Source organism: Zingiber officinale, chromosome 4A (assembly GCF_018446385.1).
Source record: "Zingiber officinale cultivar Zhangliang chromosome 4A, Zo_v1.1, whole genome shotgun sequence".
Taxonomy (NCBI): Eukaryota; Viridiplantae; Streptophyta; class Magnoliopsida; order Zingiberales; family Zingiberaceae; genus Zingiber; species Zingiber officinale.
Genome location: NC_055992.1, coordinates 82,097,710 through 82,117,427, shown reverse-complemented (window position 1 = coordinate 82,117,427; position 19,718 = coordinate 82,097,710). Strand labels below are relative to the sequence as shown.

Genomic DNA, 19,718 nt, shown 5'->3' with positions numbered 1-19,718 from the left:
TTATTAAGTCAGTATAAAAAGAACTTACCTTAAATGGTCCTACTCAATACACTCAGAGTATACTAGTGTAATTTATCAGTCAAGATAAACTAATACCTAATTATACTACGACTATTCCAATGGTTTGTTCCTTTCCATCTCAGTCATGAGCTACTGTTTATAATTTATAAGGAATTGATAACATGATCTTCTATGTGTGACACCACACACCATGTTATCTACAATATAAATTAATCAAACAACTACACTTAACTTATAAATATAGATATTTGACCAATATGATTCTTATTTCTAAGTAAATATTTATACAAAAAGTTAGGCTTTTAGTATACATTCCAACAATCTCCCACTTATACTAAAAGACTATGTTGCCATATATCCTGCCATACATCTGATTCACATCCCTTCAACATGCTCATCAAAAGCTCTTGCCTTAAGGGCCTTAGTGAAAGGATCTCCCAGGTTATCACCTGATGCAATCTAGGCGGCAACAACTTCTCCTCGTTATACGATGTCTTGTATTGGGTGGTACTTGCGCTCTATTGTGTTTAATTGCCTTATGGTCTTATGGTTTCTTTGAGTTTGCTACTGCACCACTATTATTACAATAAATTGTAATAATTTTTAGGCAAACCAGAAATCATGTCTAAGTCCATCATGAAGTTTTTGAGTCATTCAGCTTCTATGGTGGAATCCGAAAAGCACCTATGCTTAACACTCTTCCATTGTTATGGCTTCACTTCCTAAAGTAAACACAAAACCCCGAGGTCAACTTACTATTGTCTTATCTGATTGGAAGTCAAAATCCGTGTAATCTTCAGGGAGCAAATTATCTACTTGATCAACCAGCATATAATCTCTAGTCCTTCTCTGGTACTTTAATATATGCTTAACAGCAATCCAATGTCCCTATCCAGGGTTACTTTTGATATCTGCTAACCATGCCCACAACAAAGCAGATATTCGATCTCGTGCATAGCATACATTAGGTTTCCGATAGCCGAAGCATAAGGAACTGTCTTCATGTCCTCTATCTCCTTTGATGTCTTCGGAGACATCTCTTTAGATAAAGTTACTCCATGTCTAAAAGGTAGAAAACCTTTCTTGGAGTCTTGCATGCTAAAACGAGCTAGGATCGTATCGATATATGAAGCTTGGGATGATCATAATATTCTTTTCTTGCGATCCCTTATTACTTTGATCCCAGGAATATGTGCATTCTCTCAAGTCCTTCATATCGAATTGTTTGGACAACCATACCCTTACTTCCGACAACACTTTGATATTGTTTCCAACTACCAAATATGTCATCTATGTATAGTACAAGAAATATCACCACGTTTCCATCACACTTCTTGTATACACAAGACTCATCCGGACACTGAATAAATCCATAGGTATGGATTACTTCATTAAACCGGATGTTCCAAGACCTTGAAGCTTTGCTTCAGTCCATAAATAGATCGATTAAGCTTACATATTAGATGTTCTTTACCCTTCGCAATGAATCCCTCTGGTTGCTTCATATGGATGCTTTCTTCAAGACTTCCATTAAGGAAAGCTGTCTTGACATCCATTTGCCAAATCTCATAATTTATATGAGTAGCAATAGATAAAAGAATCTGGATAGACTTAAGCATGGCTACTGGTAAAAAAGTTTCCTTTTTCAACAAGCCTTACTTTGAAAGTTTACACCTTCCCATCTATCCTTCTTTTCCTATTGTAGACCTATTTACACCCAATGGCTTTTACACCATTTGGTGGTTCTATAAGCTTCCAGACTTTATTAGAATCCGTAGATTCTATTTTAGTATTCATTGCTCTTTGCCAAGATGCTGCATATTTATCTTGGAGCGCTGGTCATATGTCCGGGGATCAGGTTCATGTTCACCAGGGATCAAGTCCAAAAACTTTCCCAAAACATGAATCTTTCAGGTTGCCTAACAACCCTGCCACTACAACAAGACACTGTCTGTAATTGTGCATTATTTGTGACACGTGTTGCAGTTCCTTGTGGTATCTCATCTTGTACTGTTGGTACTAGATTAGACGTGCCCTTTATTATTTCCTTAAGAATAAATTTACTTATGGGCATGTGGTTCATTACATAGTGCTCTTCTAAAAATCGAGCATTGGTGCTAATAATGACCTTCTTATTTTTAGGACTATAAATCTCCTTTCGTTTCTCTAGGATAACTCATAAACAAGTGAACTCTTGTTCTTAATTCCAACTTATCAGTGTTTCCCTTCAGCACATGTGTTGGACTACCCCAAATCTGAATATGCTTTAGACTAGACTTACGCTCATTCTACAATTCTATGGGAGTAGAGGGTTCTGATTTAGAAGGTACTATGTTCAATTCCGTTTCCAGAGTATATCCTCAAAATGAATTTGGTAATTCTGAATAACTCATCATCGATCTAATTATTTCCTTAAGAGTCCTATACCTTCTTTCTGTCACACCATTCTGTTGGGGTGTACCAGGTGCAGTCAGTTGGGATTTAATACCGACTTCTGATAAGTGTCTCCTAAACTCTCCTGAGAGGTACTCGCCACTACGATCTCACCACAGTGTCTTGATATTTTTACCTAGACATTTCTCCGCATCAGCCCTGTACTCTTTGAACTTATCAAAGTACTTAGACTTGCGGCGCATCAAGTAAATGTACCTGTATCTCGAATAGTCGTCTATAAAAGAGACGAAATATTCGAAACCACCTCTTGCCTGGATAGTCATAGGTCCTCACAAATCAGAATGAACCAATTCCAACACGTCTTTGGCTCTATACCCCTTAGACTTAAAAGGCCTCTCGGTCATTTTTCCTTCCAAGCAAGACTCGCAGGTTGGAAAGTTTTCCACCACCAATGAACCCAAAAGTTCATCGGATATTATCCTTTGAATCCTACTCAAGTTAATATGACCTAGCCTTAGATGCCAAAGATATGATTAGTTTATTTCCGAAGGTTGCTTTCTCTTATTAGAGTTAGAAGATATGTTATTAATTTCCATTTGTTGCATGATGGAATTTATTGGATTTATATAAATTGCCAACCAACGTACCAGAACAGATAACTTTCCTCTTTTTCTTGATAACAACTTTGTTATCAAAGAGACAGAATATCAAGTTCTTTAAATAGTTTAGAGACTGAAATCTAGTTCTTTCTAAACTTGGTACGTAAAGACAATTTCTCAAAATCCATGTTTTATTCCTATCAGAGAATAAACATCTCCCACTGCAACAACTGCTATATTTGCAGTAGTTCCCATGTAGACGATGATTTCTCCTTTATAGTTGTCGGGTTTCCTGGAACCCATGCAATGAATTGCAGACATGATCAATGGATCCCGTATCTACACACCAGGTACTGGTAGATAACACCACCAAACATGTTTCAACAACTAGAAAAACACCTTTATTGTTCTCAGTTCTGAGAGGGCAGTCCACCTTAGTGTCCAAGTTTTGTTTCCAATCATTATTGGGACAACTAAGTCTATTCTATATAGTATAACAGCTAGGGGATTGACAAACATTTGAAAACCTAAGAATCACAAAAATATTTGGTCAAGACCAACACCTCAAAATCCTTGTGATTTATCCATTAATTTTGTTATCTTGTTAACCTAACTTTATGACAAATAAAATTAATAGTTGGTCTGTCTTTGATCAAATATTTGGTCAAAATATTGAATTTTAAAATAATATTGATTCCTCCAAACAATATCATTTAAATTCACCAACACCTCTAACACCGCGAATTTTGTATGCCACGCTAATGTGGACGTATACAAAATCAAACATTTGTAAAAGGAGGGTCTTACCCATTAATTATCTTGTCAACCTTAAATTACCTCAAACACCATGAATTTTGTATGCCAGGTTAGTGTGAACGTATACAAATTCAAATATTTGTAAGAGGAGGTTTTACCCATTTTATTATCTTGTCAACCTAACTTTATGACAAATAAAATTACCTCAAACACCATGAATTATGTATGCCACGTTAGTGTGGGCGTATACAAATTCAGACATTTGTAAGAGGGGATTTCACCTAGCTTCATGATAAATTAATAGTTGATATTCCTTTGGTCACGCAAAACAATAGCAGTGACTCCGTTGGGGAGGATACTATTGAATGCGTCTAAGTGTATACCATTACTTGATACTTAGTCCATTAAATAGGATTATGCCCATTCAGTTGGAGAAGATCACACGTTCCTAAATAATTTCCTATAACCATCCATAAAGGAAGTTTGATCTAGTGATCCGCAACAAATCCATCCGTTGTGGAGGGAGGCACTCAGAGCCAACATGCAAGTTTGTTGCATCACTTACAAACCAGTAATGGAGACCATGGAATTTATTTAAAAATCCCTCTCCCACTTAGTTATTTAAGGTGAGGAATTTTAACCTAGCAAGCACACATCATACACATCATAGTAAATAAAAGCAATAAATATGGAAATTAATTTTCCAATTATTATGGCATTTTCCATCACTGTCCTTTGCGTGCTGCTAGTCCTAGGGTTCATGCCGTCGGGTCCATCGAGCTTCATTTTTCGCTGCGCTTCTGGTCCTCCAATAGCACCACGCCTTGCAAGGATACAATCCACGACAGAAAAAATAGAATTTTACATATATCGATTATATATTCCACAAAGGAATGTACATGTAATCTAAATCGAAACAAAAATGTAAAATCCTAAAACTAATACAACTCCTGCTATATTTAATACATACAATCATGCACACACAAAAATACCCTTGGCATGTCCAAGGGTCCAATCACATACAATATCTTTAAGCCATAATAATTGGAGCCTGCAACCACAAAGGTAGCACATCCTACTATTATCCTGCCTAAATTATGTATGATATGTGCATAATTAAACTGAAAACCAAACACACAGAGGCAAACCCTAACTCTGATACCAATTGTTGGTTAGTCCTAGGAAGATCGTACCGGTTCCACTATACAAAAATTTGTACAAGTCCTGGACCTTTCCTAACAACCTATTGTGTTCTTTAGAAATTAAATTCAGAATCGTAAACGGAACTTAACATTATTGATTCCAAATTTAACTTATCTGTTCTTAATGGTTTAGACTTGGATCGCAAACGATGCTTAACATTATTGATCCAAATCCACCTATGTTATAAATTCAATTAAATATTAATTTCTAAAATTGGCTTCCAGGACTGCATGGCGAGGCACTAGTCCTTCTTAGGTATGGGATCATCCACCACCGCCTAGACAAAGCCTTTTAAAGAAATCTAATATTTAATTTCCTTATATAACTCTAGGTTTAACCAAAAAGAACAATCGAATCACAAATTTTTGAAAACTAAACAAAAGAAACACAACTTTGAATATCTAATCCAAAAATCTAGAATCTCTAGCCTCTTGTGTTTGGAATTCATACAAACAAAAACTAGTATGATGCGGAAAAGAATTACTAGTTATACCTTTCTTTGTATGCAACGACCTCTTGATCTTCTACCATATTCCTCTTCTTATCTCGGGCGTTGTGTGTGCAACGATCTACCGAGATGAGAACCACCCAACCCTTCTTCTTCCTTCTTGCAAGTTTCGGCAAAGCACTTTTCTTTGGGATGAAGAGTTTCGGCCACCACCACCAAGCTCCAAGGGAAGCTAGAAACAAAACCTCCTTTCTCTCCTTCTTCTCCTAGCTAGAACCGGCCACCAACAAAAGCTCCAAGAGAGGGATGAAACCGACCACTAAAGAAGAAGAGAAAAGGAGAAGAGCAAGGTCTAGGGCCAGCCACCACCAAGGAAGAGAGGGAGGAAAATAGAATAGAGTTCTCTCTCACCCCTACCCCCTCTTTTATATTTCTTGGTTTTGACAAATAAGAAAAAATTAAATAAAACCTTCCTTATTTTCTTTGTCATGAAAAGGAAAATTTTAATTGATTAAAACCAATTTCCTTTTCCTAAATATCATGGTCGGCCACCTCATTGCTCCAAGCAAGGAAAGTTTTAACACAAAATTAAAACTTCCTAATTTGTTTCCGGAAATTTTAAAATAAAAATTTCTCTATTAATTTTTCCCTTCAAGGTTGGTTATAAAAGGAAATTTTATAAATTAAAATCTCTCTATTAAAACATGTGGATGATTTCCAAAAAGGAAAGTTATCTTTAAAATTAAAATCTTCCTCTCAATCTACAAATAAGGAAAGATATCAAATCTTTTCTTAATCTTTTGTAGAAACTATAACAGAAAAATTTAATTTTAAAACTCTCTTTTAAAATCATGAACATGGTTTCATAAAAGGAAAGTTTTATCAAAAATTAAAATCTTCCTTTCAATCTACAAATAAGGAAAGATATCAAATCTTTTCTTAATCTTTTGTAGAAACTATAAAAGAAAAAATTTAATTTTAAAACTCTCTTTTAAAATCATGAGGATGGTTTCATAAAAGAAAAGTTTTATCAAAAATTAAAATCTTTCTTTTAACTACAAATAAGAAAAGATATCAAACCTTTTACTTAATCTTTTGTAGAAATCTATAAAAGGAAAGATTTAAATTTTAAACTCTCTTTTAAAACCATGGTATCCACATAAGAAAGATTTAAAAAATAAAATCCTTTTTTTATTTAATGTGGCCGGCCGCACCAAGCTTGGATTCAAGCTAGGGTCGGCCACACAACTTGGCTCATCCTATTTGCTTGACCGGCCCAAGGTTGGGTTCCAAGCTTGCTTGGTCGGCAACCTTAGGATGGGTATAAAGGTGGGTATAGGTGGGTATAATACTTTATTAATAAGAGGCTACGATAGAGACTGAGAGGAGGAATTGGTTTTGGTCTCTGAATGAAATTAAGCTTCCCGTGTTCGCCCTGAACACTCAACTTAATTTCATCAATAATAATTCATTCCACTAAAGAACTATTATTGAACTACCGCACCAATCCCAAATTACATTTTGGGCTCCTTTTTATCATGAGTGTGTTAATCTCCCTGTGTTTAAGATGTCGGATGTCCACTAATTAATTGAGTTACTGATAACTCACTTTAATTAATATCTTAGTCCAAGAGTAGTACCACTCAACCTTATTGTCGTGTCGGACTAAGTCCACCTACAGGGTTTAACATGACAATCCTTATGAGCTCCTCTTAGGGACATTATCAACCTAGATTACTAGGGCACAGTTTCTTTCTATAATCAACAACACACACTATAAGTAATATCATTTCCCAACTTATCAGGCTTATGGATTTATCGAGCTAAATCTCACCCTTTGATAAGTCAAAGAAATAAATACTAAATATATGTGCTTGTTATTATATTAGGATTAAGAGCACACACTTCCATAATAACTAAGGTTTTGTTCTTTTATTAAGTCAGTATAAAAAGAACTTATCTTAAATAGTCCTACTCAATATACTCAGAGTGTACTAGTGTAATTTATCAGTCAAGGTAAACTAATACCTAATTACACTACGACTACTCCAATGGTTTGTTCCTTTCCATCTCAATCGTGAGCTACTGTTTATAATTTATAAGAAATTGATAACATGATCTTCTGTATGTGACACCACACATCATGTTATCTACAATATAAATTAATCGAACAACTACACTTAACTTATAAATGCAGATATTTAACAAATATGATTCTTATTTCTAAGTAAATGTTTATACAAAAAGCTAGGCTTTTAGTATATATTCCAACACTTCTCCTAAATCCCCTTCTTCCATAAGGTCCTCTTCAGGATCCTCTTCCTCATTATCACCTTCTCCTTGTTGTTGCCCAATAACTTCAATTAAGGCCACATTTTGATCACCAAGGACTTCAATAGAGCCTTGATGTTCTAACACCTAGTTCTCATTTGATTATAGTAACCACCGTACTCGTGTTGGATATAATCCATCTATTGTTGCAAGTTTTGTTTTTGCTCTAATAGCAAACTTTTGAGAGCAGTAAATCCTCCAATTATTTCTAGGGCCTCTCATAATTCCTCTGGTGCATCTTTGAGTTATATCTCTGTAGTACGGTGATGGAAGACAAATCGTATTACTTTCTCTCAAAGATGGTCTCTTAATTCCAGTAATTAGGCTTTCTCCTGTTGTTCATACGTTAAGAAAATTTTTAGATCCTCAACCTCTCTCTAACTATCCGATTACATTGACTGCATTATCCTACACCAAAAATGTCGATGTAATATCTCCACCTACGTTGAACAATGGTTTAAATATTTAATTTATCTTATACGTATATATATATAAAACTTAAAAATTTTCATAACGTCAATATACCTATAGGAACAATGCATAACAGTTGAAATTCAAACATAGCCAACATACAAATAAAAAAAGAAAAATGAATAATGGTTGAAATTCAAACCCCACACACACACAGATATATATATATATATGAGAAAAAAATGGATAATGGTTGAAATTCAAACCTTTTATATATATATATATAACCAAAAATTTCATAATGTTAAGGTATAAATAGGAAAATGGATATCGGTTGAAAGTCAAAATTTCATAAAGTTAAAATAGGAATTCTAGAAAGATGGGTACATCACCCTTAAACGATGGAAACTTGGCTATGATACCTAGCTTGAGTCGTTTTAAGATAGTCGGATTGGGTTGTTTTAAGATGAAGTTTCTTTCTAGTTATTTTCTTCTTAGTAGAAACTCTACCTAGCCTTATTATGAGAAACTTGGCTTTGATATCGTTTCAATGTCACACCCCGCGACTGACATCGATGTTACTTTCAAATCCAAAATTTGAAAATAATCAGACTCAATAGTATAGTAATTTTCAAAGAAAACCGGTCTTTTCATTCTCAAAATAAACGGTAGACTATTTTCATCATTTGAATGAATTAAATTACATTTACTTAAATCAAGAGTTCATTAAGTAATTGGAGTAGATTCACCATCCCCAGAACTCGACTTGCTCTTGATCCTCGATCTCATTCTCGGTTCCAATTTCATCTCTAACTGAAATGGGTTTTAAGGGATGAGTAATTTGGAAATCACTCAGCAAACAGTGGATAAAACACAAATACTGTAGTTATTAAAAAGTAGTAGTTTTTCAGTCGTAAAATAACAATAATCTCAACACTAATGTTAACGTGGGCACTGAAATTAAATCATGTTCCTCATAACTTAAACTGATATCAACCCTCTAGAATTATCCCTCCTAAAGGAGAGGTCGGTAATCAGTAATTCAGTAATCAGTAGTATTTAGAAAATATATCTCTACCATTTAGTTATCATCAATTTAGCGCCCAAAATCTAGTAATAATAGTAATTAGTAATAATCCAGCAATCAATAATAACAGAAGTGAAACAAAACAATTTTTAAAAAATAAAACTATCACTTTCAGAACTTATAATTTGCATAATAAGCTCACTTACCACACTCCTTAGAAATGGATACGGCGATGACTTCTCCTTCCTTACCAAAATAATTCTATCGAGAATCTATCTTCTCTTACCATGAAGATTTCCCTTCGATGAATGTATGATTATTTATAGAGGTGAAGTTTTGATCTCCCGCTAACCCCCTTATCTCCACATCTTCATGATCTCACTAACCCCATTATCTCCACATCCCCATGATCCCACTAACCCCATTACTACCTTTTCTCGAGAGTTACAACTCCTCGAATTTGACCCGTCTTCACATTAGATGCCTAGATCCACTAAGATTTAGTCAATGTCTGATTCACCACTAGAACTTTAACACTTGTCAAATATCTTGTATCAGCAAACTTAACACATATCATAATTAACCTAACTTTAACCTTAATCATAGTTAATTGAGGCCAAGAGATTCGACTTCCCCTAAAATATGAGGGGAAAAAAATTCATACATATAAAAAAAAAATAACCTAATAATATATTTTAAAACTTGGTAGACTCTTTCACAAAAGTCAAATTAAAAAGTCCCTCCTTTTCCTTTCTCCATATTTCCTTTTTGTTTCCCCTCTTTCACCTGTTTTCCTCGCTCTCCCTATTTTTATCCATAATTATTTCTCTCATATTCCCCTACTTATTTTTCTTTGACACTAATTTTACCCTCAAAATTCTCCACCATAAGTTGTTGCCACTACCGCCCACATCATTGTCGCAACATGTTATTGTTGCCAGCACCGTCATCGTCGCTTCGTTGAAGCTCACAATAAACACCTTTTGATTGAGGTGCAATTTTCTTACTTAATCTATTTCGATTACATGTTTAAGTATTTGGGAAAATATATAGTTTTAATTTTTCATATATTCATATTTTTCTTTGCTAGTCTAGTATGTTATTTATTAGCTATCAATTTTTTTATTATTTATTTTAAATTATTGGGAAAAAGTTATTAAATTAGGAGATTATGTTTCTAAAATATTATGTTAATGATAAATTAGGTAAAATAGCATTGTTAAGATATTTTATGGAAATACGAGATAAACCTATTTCAAACAGAGTATCTCCCCATCCACTACCTCCTCCTCCTCTATCTCCTCCATGATCCTGGGCTACAAAAGAACATCCTCGAGTATAATGTAAATGTAAGGGAGATTGTTATAAATTTTATTTTATTAGGTTGCTAGTTAAAATAGTTATTTATATCGGAATGAAAGTCTCATATGTAGGAATGCTAAATATTATGAAGAAATGAAATCATAAGTGATGCTTTGACTTTGAATCATAGATAAGTTCTGAAGATTGACGGATCGTTGTTTCAACTAGAATCAAAGATTAAAATTAAAAATTTTAAATTTAAGTTCATTTTTAGCTCTTAAATTTAAAATTTAAGTATTTTTATATAGTGAAAATTGATTTACACTCATATTTAAAAATTTTAAAAATCGCCTCTCATAATCTAAAATCCTACTATGTCCCTGATCATATATTAAAACTCTGGATTAATTATTGTGTATCCAACATTAACAGTACACATGCATTAGGTAAATTATTAGACTTACGAAGATAAAGGGAATAATCATTAAGGAACTTATTTGGTACGTCAAAGGTTAAATCTTATGGATTTTGCCACTAACCACTGTATAAAATTTATAAATAATAGATGCAAATTAAAAATGGTTTTCAAATTAGATCTTTTCTTGCAGATAACTTAAATTTTGTTTACTAATTAAGACTTTAATTGAGATAAATTAAGAGTTATCGGTCAATTAAATAAAGATATAAAATATAAAATTAATGATAAATTTACAATGATTAAATTAAAAATTAATCTACTGCAATTAATTTCAATTTATATTGTTTATGGCTGAAAATAATTATTTTATAAATAATTTAATGTGAAATATAATTTGAAATAACTTTACAAAAATTGTAAAATTATTTTAAAACTTTAAAACCTTTTATAATTTTCTAAATTAATTTAATTGAAAATTAAGTGGAAAGAAACCTAATTAATTTTTATCTAGTTAAATGATCTAATTCAATAATTTGTTAAGAATGAATCTCTAACTAATAGGATAAAATCTAAGATGGATGAGAAACAAGATTAAAAAAAATTTAGTTGTTGTGGGCTGACCAAAACTAAGTTGCTTCCTCTCTCTCTCTCTCTCTCCGTCCGTCAGAGTGTTGGCCCTGGGACGGATTGACGGGGACGCTAAGAACGAACGTATTCATTTTTTTTATCTTGTTAATGACATCAACGAGTTATCGTCACTCGCCAACTTTGAATCCCACCATCATAGATGCAAGCTAAGCTAGCAATTTAATTTTATGCTATTCTAGAAAGATTCTTAGGATAATTAGCAAAAATTAAGATAAATCAGAGATAAATGCTTTGAATTTAGGCTAAACTTTAGTTAGGAATTTTGTTAGAGTTGTTTGAGCCTAATTTGGATTCAATTTGTAGCTAGACTGACTTGGAGGAGATCGAATTGAATTCACATCTTGTTCGAACTAGACTTGAGATATGACCTGATTTTATGGATTTTTAACTAAATCAACATTGAATCAAATAGAGTCAGACTGAGTCATTGTAACTTAGGGTTGCTTTTAAACAACCCTCCCATGTGTTGAAACCACTTGCATAAATTAACAACAAATGCACATGACTGATGATATGCAAAAATGAACTTTTAACTCAAAAAGGCATCCTGAAAACACTTCAAACCAGGAAGATCCACAGCAGCAACTTCATGTACACATTCTTTCAGATTATTGTCTTCAATACAAGATATCAAACTAACATTATACGCACCAAGTCCATTCAAGCTTCATAACACTTTCCAATAGGAAAAAAAAAATTGCCAAAAATTAAGATTAGCTGTATAAATGTGAGTCTTTAATATAAAAGCATAGGAGTCCTCTTCGATGATCCTAGGATTCTTCAACCTTTCCCTGTCAGTGTTCAGTCCTGTATTAGTGGGTGAACTTGGAAATGATGATTTCCAAAGTTTTGGGGTTAACACCAAGAGTCACAAACAATTTGTTTTACTACATCGCCTAAGATGGCATCACAGATCTTCTCAGTGATATTCTCAGCTTCAAACCGGAGATCTATCCAACATCGACCCTCCAAGTCCTTTTTCACTATTTGATCTAATGTGTTGGGCAAATGTAGTTGAAGATGCCACTCAAGACCCTTACTAACTTCATGGATTAAGCTTTCACCTACAGGGATTGGTAGGATGTTTTTCTTGATGAAAAACAGCCATGGGGAACATTTCAAGAACCTTTCATGTATCTCTAAAAGGACTTCATTGATGCAGTCAAAGAGAAGTTTAGGATCATCTTTCAGGGAGCAAAAAAAGATTCCTATTTCGTTGAACAAAGATGGTTTGATTAACTGGTCCTCTATATCCCATTTCCTTGGGAATTCATTGGTAAGGTCAGAAGCTTCCAAGACTGCCTTAACATAGTCAAACCTAGCTTCATAATCTTCGAGATCATCTCTTATACTGTCATTTAAATCTGATGATTCTAGAATTCTCACGACGTTTCCTTCTTCATGAGAAGCTTGTTGATGTTCCACTTGATTATAATCTGCAAAAGGGATACAGATTCAGCTGAATGAGAAACCAAAAAAGATAGTAATGGATAGAAAAACTGTTGCTATTCTATTTTTCCAGATAATACATTTTTCAATTTCAGCAGAGTCAAGACTATTAATATCATCTGATGTCAATGTTCCTAGAACAGATACTGGGCTTGGTTGCTCTTGCTTTTCATTGATGCTTTCAAGAGCCATTAAGTTTTCCCGAATTAAGTTACTTGGTCGAGGCTTGGCATGCACCACTGTCGGTGATTTTTCTTGACCTGAATCCTACCAGAACAACCAGTGATGTATTCTTAATAACAAGAAAAACAACCATAAACCTAAAAAAGAAGGTAATTTGACATTAAATTACCCAGCATGGTGATGTAATAGATTCCTCTTCACATGTTTCATTGATTAGTTCATTTCCACTTGACTTCAATGGTAAGGCCAACTCGTTAAATTCCACAATGCTTTTAGTATCAAATAATTCAATGATCTCTGTATTTCCTGATAAAAGTTTGGATATAGTTAATAGTATGATTATAATAAGTTAAGAGGATCTTTGCTTATAGAAGCTACCTTCCATGTTCAAGTCTGTACTGACAGATGTTACTGCCAGTGAACTGCTTTCAGCCAGTTCTGTAATCAAAACCAGAATTTAATTTTTCATCACCTGGAATGCATGCATAAATTGGAACTTCACGCAATTTTATTTCTAAATTTATTGGTCTCACCTCCTTGATCTGACTGTTGTGATGAGGGATCTCCTGTCTCTTTAGATGACATGAAAAATTCATATCTTTGTGGACTGGGTGCAGGTGATAGCTCACTGAAATCTAAAACAGCAAGTACCGGATCCAAAGGTTTTGAAGCTTGGATTCTCAGAAAACTATCAACTCTTGTGTCTAGCATCTCAGCAAGATGTTTCTTGGCTTCCTCGTACATCAAAGATTCAGATCTTGCTGTGAAGCGAGAAATATGACTATTGCCATCAGATTTGAATTCTTCTTCTGAAACAATTTTCTTACTTTTGCTGTCAAGGTCAAATGATTCATGAAGAATTTTAACAACACGGCAATGATTTAATGAGCTTGTTTCTGCACTTCCTCCATTTATCAGTTCAGATGAATCACCATAGTCACTGGATGTAACTGGAATTCTGTGCAGAATACCATCCCTGGAAATAACATGTCGTGCTTTTCTATTCTCATTGATTATTTGCCGGATTCTCCTCTTAATTTCTTTCATGGAAAAATTGGATGCAATTCTTTCACTATTTTCATTATGCTTAAGTATATCATGGGACTGCAGTGAAGAAGTTTGACTAATAATGGTAGAAGAATTTGATGTTCTTCGGTTTGGTCTCAGAACAACAATTCTGTTCAAAGCTTCGGAACTTGGGTTCTCTTTGGTTTGCTTTGTCCCCTTTAACTTGTCCTTTCTCAAGAAAAAATTGTATCTCTTTTGTTTTTGAAGTAATTGATTAATGTCAGATTCATTGCACTTACCTGAATTATCATTCTCCTCTATTAACAGTGTGACGTTCTCTGAGGATCTTTCTGATCCTAGTTTGGATGTTTTCCTAACCTGAACATCATAAAGACTTTGAATATATTTAAGCAAAGATGAATCTGGACCTTGGAGGAGCTTCATGAATAGCTCGTTATCTGAATTTGTAGCATCTAATTGATCCACTAACTTTTTTCTCTGGACAGCCAATTGTCCATGGTTTAGTCCTTCAACAATTGACTTCTGACCAACAATAATCTGAACAAAATCAGCTATGGTGTGTGGAAATAAAGAGATCTTTTCATCAAGACTATCGTCAAGCTCACCAAGATGGTAATGACCCCTTAGACAGATACTTTCCAAGGAAGGAAGAAAATCAAACTTACAGTTAGAATCAGCACTGGCTTGTTGGCATGTATAACTGTATAACTCTAACAGAAATGCAGGAATGTCAAAGTTACTAGAAGATATTTCTGTTAGATCTATACTTCCCGAATGAATCCCAGCCAAGCTGCTAGAAGCAGTCAAGTTGTTTCCCACATTATCAGAAACTAATTTTAATTTTTTGCATCTCAGCTTATTGGTGCACCTAGCAAGCGCATCAGTTTGCAAGCTAGATGTTACTCTCTGAGTTTCATCCCTCGAAATGTTCTTTTTGAGAAGTTGAGACATCTCTTCTTCTATTAATGTTTTTACGCTAGTCGAACCCAAACTTGCCTGATCTTCTCTAGTTTCATCAACAAGCTGAAGAAAATAAAACATCAATGAAAGTTTGTGCAGAGGAAACATTTGAGAGAGAGGAAAAAACCATACAAGTATTGGTATAATTACATAATCACATTGTAGAGGTTCTTTCAATTAATACTCATTGCGAAATCAAATTTTGGCTGAGGTTGCATCAAAGTCATTTATCTTCAGAATAATATTTATTGATTGTTATTTCCCATCCTATGGATTTACATATAAATATCACACCTAAAACATTTAAAATTCTGAAGTGTATTTTAGCTACTAGAAAGTGTTGTACTTTCATTACAACAGTTGTTGCAACCATGGTAAGAGTATAAAAACCTCCTAGGCAATTGAACGTATTTATTTTGCAGACTTTGTCCTAAATTTGTCAATCATAGTATGTTGTTGGGTTGTTTTGCCTATTCTTGTCGTCTTCGATGGTTGAAAAATGCATAATATACAACATTCATATCTCTTCTTTCTTAACAAAATCCACCAAAATGCATCTAGCACACAACTGATTTGATTTTTGTCAAGTTTATGTGAGTTCCTTTTACATGATGTGAATATATAAGACAATATCCTCTAGTAGGTAGTAAAGCATCCTGTAGAGTTGTTCGTATAATTTCAAAAGGTTTCTGAATTTATCCCCATACAAGAATTGGCTCGGTGGCAAAGGTAAGCATCAAAATTGAAAAGGATGAAGTATATTATCCAAATGTTTATGTCAAATCTACTATGCCAAGCTATTCGATAAGCCTCCATGTTTCATTAAGATTGTGAGTGTTTCTGTTTAAAAAATTTAATATAAGAGGCAATTAAATTTGAGTAATTATCAAATGCATTAAATTATCTGAATAATACACAACTGACATTAGAGCTTACCATGCTTATTATTAATTTAAAAGTGATGTCCTAAGTTTAGGATAACGAAAAAACTTTGAAACTCACAGTGCCAATTTCACTTGAATTTCTGAGTGAAACAAGCTTAGTTTTAGAATATCCAGTACCTGCATGAGATACAACAGCTATAAATTTCTATTTAAATCGTGTATGAAGCATCACACACAAAGAAAATTGAACAAATGATTCTATGTCATCAACAAATAGATAAATATGAATGAATACTTAAAGATTGAGTATCCCTGACCAACTTTAGGTCACTACTGTGAAGAATGAAAGTTATTAAAAATTTGTTAAATTTCAGGCCTAATACACTGTCCCGAATGAAATTGAAATAAAATATTTGAGAGGACAAGTTTTATGCACAAAGAGAGTTATGTGATACATTTATATCAACTTAAAAATACATGGTCTTTACAGTATAAAATTTAAATTGTGCTAACAACAAAAAAAATTACCAGTACGCCTATTGCTTCCATGCCTCTTGTCTGAAAGCAATTTCTGAGTTGGTTGGCCTCGGCGGAAATCAAACAAGCTCATCAAACCCCACATACATCCAACATTGTCCCTTTGAGGCTGCACTGGTTGTCTCTTTGATTTTTTTGCCATAACGTAACCCAAATTTTCTCAGTCTAGATCCCAGAGATGAAAGAAGTGAAGTGAGAAGGGTCCGAAGGAAAAACTAGACACAATGCAATTGGTCGGATCTTCGAAAGAGGGAGAGAAAAAAAAAAGAATTCTGTAAAGTAACATAAAGCACATTGCCCTAAGGAATCTTTTTAGCAGTAAATTCTCATGTTCGGTTAATAGGCAAATAATTGAATCGATTGACATAAAAAAAAGAGGCAGATGAGGAAAAAAAGGTTAATGCAGTACCTCTAAATTAGCAATTTTGCTTTGGAACCATTTATGCTAGAAGCTGATAGATCATGCGGTTGTTGTCAGTTTGGTGTTCAGTTTCACTTTATGTTAGTGTTAGGTGAACTACTATATATGTCCCTTCCAAGCTTAAGTTATACATCATCTTCATTAGAGAGAAAATTTCTTCCACAAAATCTTTACGACCAATTATGCCAACTACTGTTTATGCTTCTTACATTTTTATATACTGAAAATCATTTATAAGTTACCATGAGTTGTAATGATGTTGATCTTATGGTTCTCCTCTTTGTTCCACTTTGGTTTTCATCCTGTCACTTTGATCTTAAGGCTATTTGACTTTGTAACTGCAAAAACCTAAGGCTATTTGCAGGCCACGGAAGATAAAGATGGGTCAAGAAGCAGAAAGCTATATCTAGAAGTGTATAAATATTTCACTGATTAGCCAAAATGAACAACTTCAAAAGATCATTCACATTCATAACGATCAAATAAGAAAATCACTAGATCCCAAAATTTTAATGGATGACAGTATAACATGTGGTCTCTGAAGTGAAATCACAAGCATGCGTTTCTTTGTTCGTCCATGGAATGATTCAGTACAACAAAGAAAGAAGAAGCAATGCATCGAATACACCAACACCATTGCTCGGATCATCAGAAAAGGCATACCTCAAGGGAAGAAGCAAATATAGAAGGAAGAAGGGCAATTACAATGAAAGCCTGGGAGGAGAAAAAAGTACATGACTCCCAATTTGTAGATCCCTTTCTGTTCTGAAAGGCTCAGCTTGTTGAATGTGAGCTGGCCAGTTCAGTTACCATGTCGAAGAAAGGAATAAGAACTTTCCCTACTCTCTGCGCTGAGCCGAACTTGCCCTTTTTTCCTGCTTGAACTAAACTAGACCAAACCAATGCAGTGACCTCAAGAAGCTTGAATCTGAACACAACCGAATCAATACAGAGCAAGCAAAGCTTAAAGGGGACAAAGAAGGATTGGAGATGCAAACAACCAAAACAAATTGACTTCTTTTCTTCTAATACTCGCCAGTTGAAGAAGTAATTACCGGAGGATAGCTTGTTGGAGGCCAGAACTGGTATGCTATCTTTTTCATTGCGATTTCTCAGCGACTCAGACTTTTGCATCTTTCCACATAAAAATCAATAATTTATACGTGTCATGCAGTCCGACAAGATGGAGAGAGGCGCAGATAAGAAAAAAAACGTGCTGCTCCATCGGCCCGCACAAAGCAAGCGTCGCATGGCGGCACGCGGCCGCCATTAACAACCTTTGCTTACGTAAAAATTACTGCAGAATCAAAGATAATCAAACATATAGTTAGTATTGTTAATCTGTCAAAATTGTTTGCTATCATTGAGGTAGACAATGATTATAGTTAATTAATAATATTTAGCAAAGGATTTGTCGTCTTATAACATATATATCATGAGTAGAAATAGGAACGTGATCAATAGGGGTGATAATTTTTGACTCGACACGAAAATACGATCCGAATCGAACACAAAAAAATCATGTTAGGGTTGGGTAGTTTCGGATTCGGGTCCAAATCGGGTCGACCCAATTAACCCAATTAATAAACAGATCGGGTTCGGGTCAACCTGAAATGACCCAATTATAACCCGCGAACCCGTTTATAATTATAAATTTAAACTAAAATTACAAATTTAAAAAAGTTAAAAACCCTAAACATAGAGATATGCTATTGATTTCAATGTTGCTATGGTTTATCATTTATGATATGGATTTTCAATTTATGTAGATAAATGTTATTTTTAATTTTTAATTTAATATACAAAAATTCTTTATTGAATTCAGGTCATGTTCGGGTCAAACGGGTCAAATGGATCAAACGGGTTAAATGGGTCAACGGGTCAAACGGGTTAAATGGGTCAAACGGGTCGGGTTCGGGTCAAGTGCAAATAAACAGATCAGGTTCAGGTTGAATAGTTTGACCCGAATTCATAATCAGGTCGGGTTCAGGTTGTCATTTTCCAACCCGCCAATCTACCAATCCGAACTCGTCAATTCGAACCCGAACCAAATTGCCACCCTTAGTGATCAATGAGATTGAGAAATGAGAATAAATTGTTTGTTTATAGAATAGAAATTTTATAATTATTTGGTTTATATTTTATGGTATTTGATAGAAAAAAAATCTATCAATAATATTGAAATAATATTTTTAATTCTGGTAAGAAGAATAGCTAATGGTTAGTTAAAAAATTATTATTCCTTCTATTCTTAGTTTCTATTAAAAATATTTTTATATTTAAATTTTAAAATAATATTAGATTATTATTCCATTGAAATTATATATTTTTAATTTATTAAAAATTAGTTATTTCTCAATCTACTTTAAAATAATTAACTTTTTAATTTTCCATTCTTAAATAAAGCATTCAATGAGCTAAACGGACCAAATGAAGTGATCACCATGGATAAATTAGTCAAGGTAAGTGAATTAGGATATCAAAAGGTCCCTATTAGGGTTTATAATCTAATTATGATATCTTGAAAAGTTTGTAGTACGACGTATGTGATTAAATTTTAACTATACAAGTTATGATGGTATTAGAGGGGCCGAGTCGATCCAAAAGCCACCATTTGTCCCAACAAAATGGCAAGAGGGGAAAGGGAGAGCTCTCCTGGTATAAACCTTTATTTTTATTATTATTATTATTATTATT

At 33.9% G+C, this 19,718-nt stretch overlaps 1 protein-coding gene across 4 annotated transcripts; it reads right to left on the bottom strand.

Moving 5' to 3' along the window:
* Window positions 1-12,067: 12,067 nt before the first annotated feature.
* Window positions 12,068-18,193, bottom strand: LOC121970034. 4 transcript variants are annotated; one of them, XM_042520430.1, is made up of 9 exons: window positions 18,077-18,193; window positions 17,685-17,949; window positions 16,592-16,765; window positions 16,182-16,240; window positions 13,724-15,242; window positions 13,569-13,628; window positions 13,360-13,496; window positions 13,088-13,274; window positions 12,068-12,994 (listed from the first exon to the last, which is right to left on the bottom strand). In XM_042520430.1, exons 3-9 carry the CDS (start codon window positions 16,740-16,742, stop codon window positions 12,414-12,416), a joined length of 2,694 nt encoding a protein of 897 aa, XP_042376364.1. In that variant the 5' UTR covers window positions 16,743-16,765; window positions 17,685-17,949; window positions 18,077-18,193; the 3' UTR covers window positions 12,068-12,413. The 4 variants fall into 4 exon arrangements, with proteins under 4 accessions (XP_042376364.1, XP_042376363.1, XP_042376365.1 ...); XM_042520429.1 differs by lacking the exon at window positions 18,077-18,193 and having other exon boundaries at window positions 17,685-18,070; XM_042520431.1 differs by lacking the exon at window positions 18,077-18,193 and having other exon boundaries at window positions 17,727-18,070.
* Window positions 18,194-19,718: the final 1,525 nt, after the last annotated feature.